Source organism: Humulus lupulus, chromosome 4 (genome assembly GCF_963169125.1).
Source record: "Humulus lupulus chromosome 4, drHumLupu1.1, whole genome shotgun sequence".
Taxonomy (NCBI): domain Eukaryota; kingdom Viridiplantae; phylum Streptophyta; class Magnoliopsida; order Rosales; family Cannabaceae; genus Humulus; species Humulus lupulus.
The window spans coordinates 114,940,982-114,944,646 of NC_084796.1; the positions used below are offsets into that span (position 1 = coordinate 114,940,982).

Genomic DNA, 3,665 nt, shown 5'->3' on the forward strand with positions numbered 1-3,665 from the left:
TACGATTGGTGGCATGACTTGCTTGTGTATGGCACTGACTAGTCAGGGACCGACTCTAAAGTCGAGAATCACGCATTGAATGGCTCTATGGCATTAATGCTAGACCGACCCTAGGGTCAAAGAACTTATAAGCACTTGCCTGGTCTACGACCAGATGACTATAGCCAAGGTATATGACCCCGGTGACCGTTTGTCACATGGCTAAGGGACGTTGTCCATAGTTTCGACTCTAGAGTCGTGAGGAAGGTTATGTTGGTGACTAATCACCATGCACCTGTCCTAATCAAACTTATGAAAGGATCACTTATCAGTTAAGCCCTGGTGACCCTATCGTCACATGGCTAGAGGGAGCGATGCTCATTATTGTGACTTTTGGCTACTGTCACCTATCTGTATGGACCGTTGGTCCTGAATGGCTGTTACAATTACTGTTGATATTATATCATGTTATCTGTTGGTATTATACCATGTTATCTGTTGATATTATATCATGTTATTTGTTGGTATTATACCATGTTATCTGTTGATATTATATCATGTTATCTGATGATATTATGTCATATTATCTGTTGATATTATATCATGTTGGATTGTGTTTTCTTGCTGGGCTTCGGCTCACGGGTGCTACGTGGTGCAGGTAAAGGCAAGAGGAAGCTAGACCATCCTTGAGTTGGAGAGCTTAGGTGATGACGTGTACATATGCAGCTGCTCGTCCGCCACGGCCGAGGTTTAAAGTGGAACTAGGGTTGAACCCTGTTTTGCCGCTTAGAACGGCCTGTTGTAAATATTTTCTATAATAGACTCTGAAACTTTATCTTCGGGATCCCAGTGTATATATTAAACGTTCTAGTGAAACGTTACATCTTAACCAAAGTTTTTAATCCCTAAACCGCTAATCATACTTAGTTCACGTTTTTGGCCAAATGACTCGGTTAGCGAGTTTAGCACTGTTTACAAGGCACACCGTAACGGTCCTTGGAGTTTGGGGCGTTACAGTTATCATTGACTTGGACCTTACTCAGCCTTTATTTAAGTTGATTTGGTCCCCTGTTTATCAGACTTTGCAGACACTTTTTGACTGAATAATAAGTCTTCTTACTCTAATATGGTATCAATGACCATCTGACCTTTCTTTTCATTTGTTTCCATGGCACGAACAAGAGCTACAAGTCGTCGAAGTACAAGCCCCGTTCCTCCTCTTCTGGAGCCCTCAACGGCTGCTACTGATTCTTCTCTTCCGAATCTTGATGCTCCTCCTCAAGAACCCCCAATTTCTAGGGTTCCGAGTTCTCCCATCCATGCCTCAAACCGTTTCTCTTCTTTCTCTGTTCTTGATCGACCTGCCCATGAAGATGGTAGTAGTCCCTACTTCTTGAGCACAGGAGATCACCCAACACTTGTTCTTGCCTCTCCTCCCCTCACCGACAAGAATTTTCAACAATGGAGAAGGGATTTCAAGATTTCCATTCGGGCTAAGAACAAGCTCCCTTTCCTCAACGGATCTCTCCCTCAACTAGTTGAAGATGACCCTCTTCTCAATCAATGGTTTCGCTGCAACCACATGGTAATGTCTTGGATACTTCACTTTGTTTCCCCTGACATCAAAAGTAGTATTCTATTCTTGGACAGTGCTGCTGCTATGTGGAATGAACTAAATAGCAGGTTTGATCAAGGCAACGGACCTAAGATCTTTGATCTTTGAACCTCTCTCATCAGCCTTCATCAAGGTGATGACTCTGTAAGTTCCTACTTCACTAAACTCAAAGCTATATGGGATGAGATTACTGATTTACGCCCTAGAATTCCATGTACTTGTGCTGCTTCTGCTGATTCTCTTGATTTTCTTAACCAAGAACATGTTCTTCAATTTCTCACGGGTTTGAATGAATCTTTTCATGCTGTAAGAGCCCAAACATTATTGATAGATCCATTCCCCTCTCTTTCAAAAGTTTTTTCCATGATCATTCAAGAAGAAAATCAAAGAAGACTTCGGCCATCTCACAACACCACATTCATTGCTGCTGTCCCTCCATCTGTTCCACCTTCTACCTCTCGCACCAAGAAGATGCGTCCCACCTGTTCCCATTGTCTCAAACCAGGACACCTCAAGGAGAAATGTTTTTTCCTTCATGGATTTCCCCCGGGTTATGGTGATAGACGTAAATCTGATTCTGTGAAGACTAATCAAGTTTCTGTCTCCACTTCTTCACCAAGTGCACCGATCATTCCATCATCTCAATTGGAACTCAGCCAGCAACTTATTGCTCTGTTAAGTCAACAGCTGCATCATATGTAACACCCCAATTTGCTAATAAGGTTTAGGACCTTGATTAGCGTGCCTGGAGGGAAATAAGTGAATTAATATGATAATATGTGAATTTAAATGAATATGTGATTAGAATGCATGTTTAGGTGGTATAAATGTGCATGTGAGCCCCGTTTGCATGATAGGGGTAAATTGGTAATTTTAGCCCGTTGAGGGCATAAGTGTGATAAATGTGTTATGCGATTTGTACCACGTGAGCATGGTGATAACAGTGTGATGCACGTGCCGAGACGGTCCTAGGGAGCTAATTAGTCTAAAAGTCACAACGGGATTAAATACCCGGCTCGGGAGGAGCCTAGGGGTATTTTGGGAATTTTATAAATTGGGTTTGAAAATCAATGAGTTATGGTTAATGGTAATTGAGTAACTTGAGTGACCATTGGTAACTGTTGATAGTTACAATTTTAGATAAGAAAGATGGTAGATTTGTAAGAAAGGTGAATGGCAAGAATGCCCTTGAGGTTTAGATAGGATGGGGCTTTGATGAGGGGTAGAATAGTCTTTTGGCAGGGGCTTAGATATCTTCAGCTGAGGGAAAAGGGGATTCACGTTTATCACTTAGCCATATTTTGATCTTGCTGGAATTGGAAGAAAACCTAGAGGAGAAAAGGGAAAAAATTAAGGGCAAGAAGGAAGGGAAGAAGGGCAACTCTCTAGGGATCAAGAAGGGGATTAAAGCTAGGAAACTTAAAGGAGTATTCAGCATACAAAGGTAAGGAAATTCTATGCATATGAAGTGAAATTCAGTTAAGAATATCATGTAATTGAGAATTGAGTTGTGTGTTTTGCTTGGTGAATTCTTGGGATGAATTGAGGATAGGTTCAGCTGGAGTTTGTGTTTGAGCTTGGAATTTGGTTAGGAAAGCAGCTCAAGGTTGAATTCTTGATTGAGGTAAGAGCTTTATATATCTCTGAATTTTCGTATCTGATGTGGTTTTAGAATTTGGAAGCATGGTTTAAGTTTTTCAAGCTTTGGTTTAAGATTTTGGTTTACTAGCTTAAGTTTCTGAAATTTGAAACCAAGAGTGGATTTTTGGGTGTGGTTGTGTGATTGAGTTGTTTATGATGTTTATAGGTTGTTAAGGGATTCATTTGGGGTTTTGAATTGGTTTTGGGGCTTAGGTACTTGTTTGGGATGATTTGGAGTGGTTTTGGCTCGGGGAAAACGCAGGGGAAAACCCAGATTTCTGGGTTCGCGAAGGAGTGTCGGGGCCCTGTTCTTGGGCGCCGCGGCGCGAGGCTGTTTCTGGGCAGGGGAGGCTTTCTGACTTGCTGAGCGCCACGGCCCTCTAGGGCAGCGCCGCGGTGCTAGGCCATTTTCAGAACATGTGATTTTGCA

General features: G+C 42.2%; 1 protein-coding gene across 1 annotated transcript; it reads left to right on the forward strand.

Moving 5' to 3' along the window:
- Positions 1 to 1,147: 1,147 nt before the first annotated feature.
- LOC133832490 (uncharacterized) lies at positions 1,148 to 2,296 on the forward strand. Its single transcript, XM_062262827.1, has 2 exons — positions 1,148 to 1,662; positions 1,717 to 2,296. The coding sequence occupies exons 1-2, from the start codon at positions 1,148 to 1,150 to the stop codon at positions 2,294 to 2,296; spliced, it is 1,095 nt and encodes a 364-aa protein (XP_062118811.1).
- The last annotated feature ends 1,369 nt before the right edge of the window (positions 2,297 to 3,665 follow it).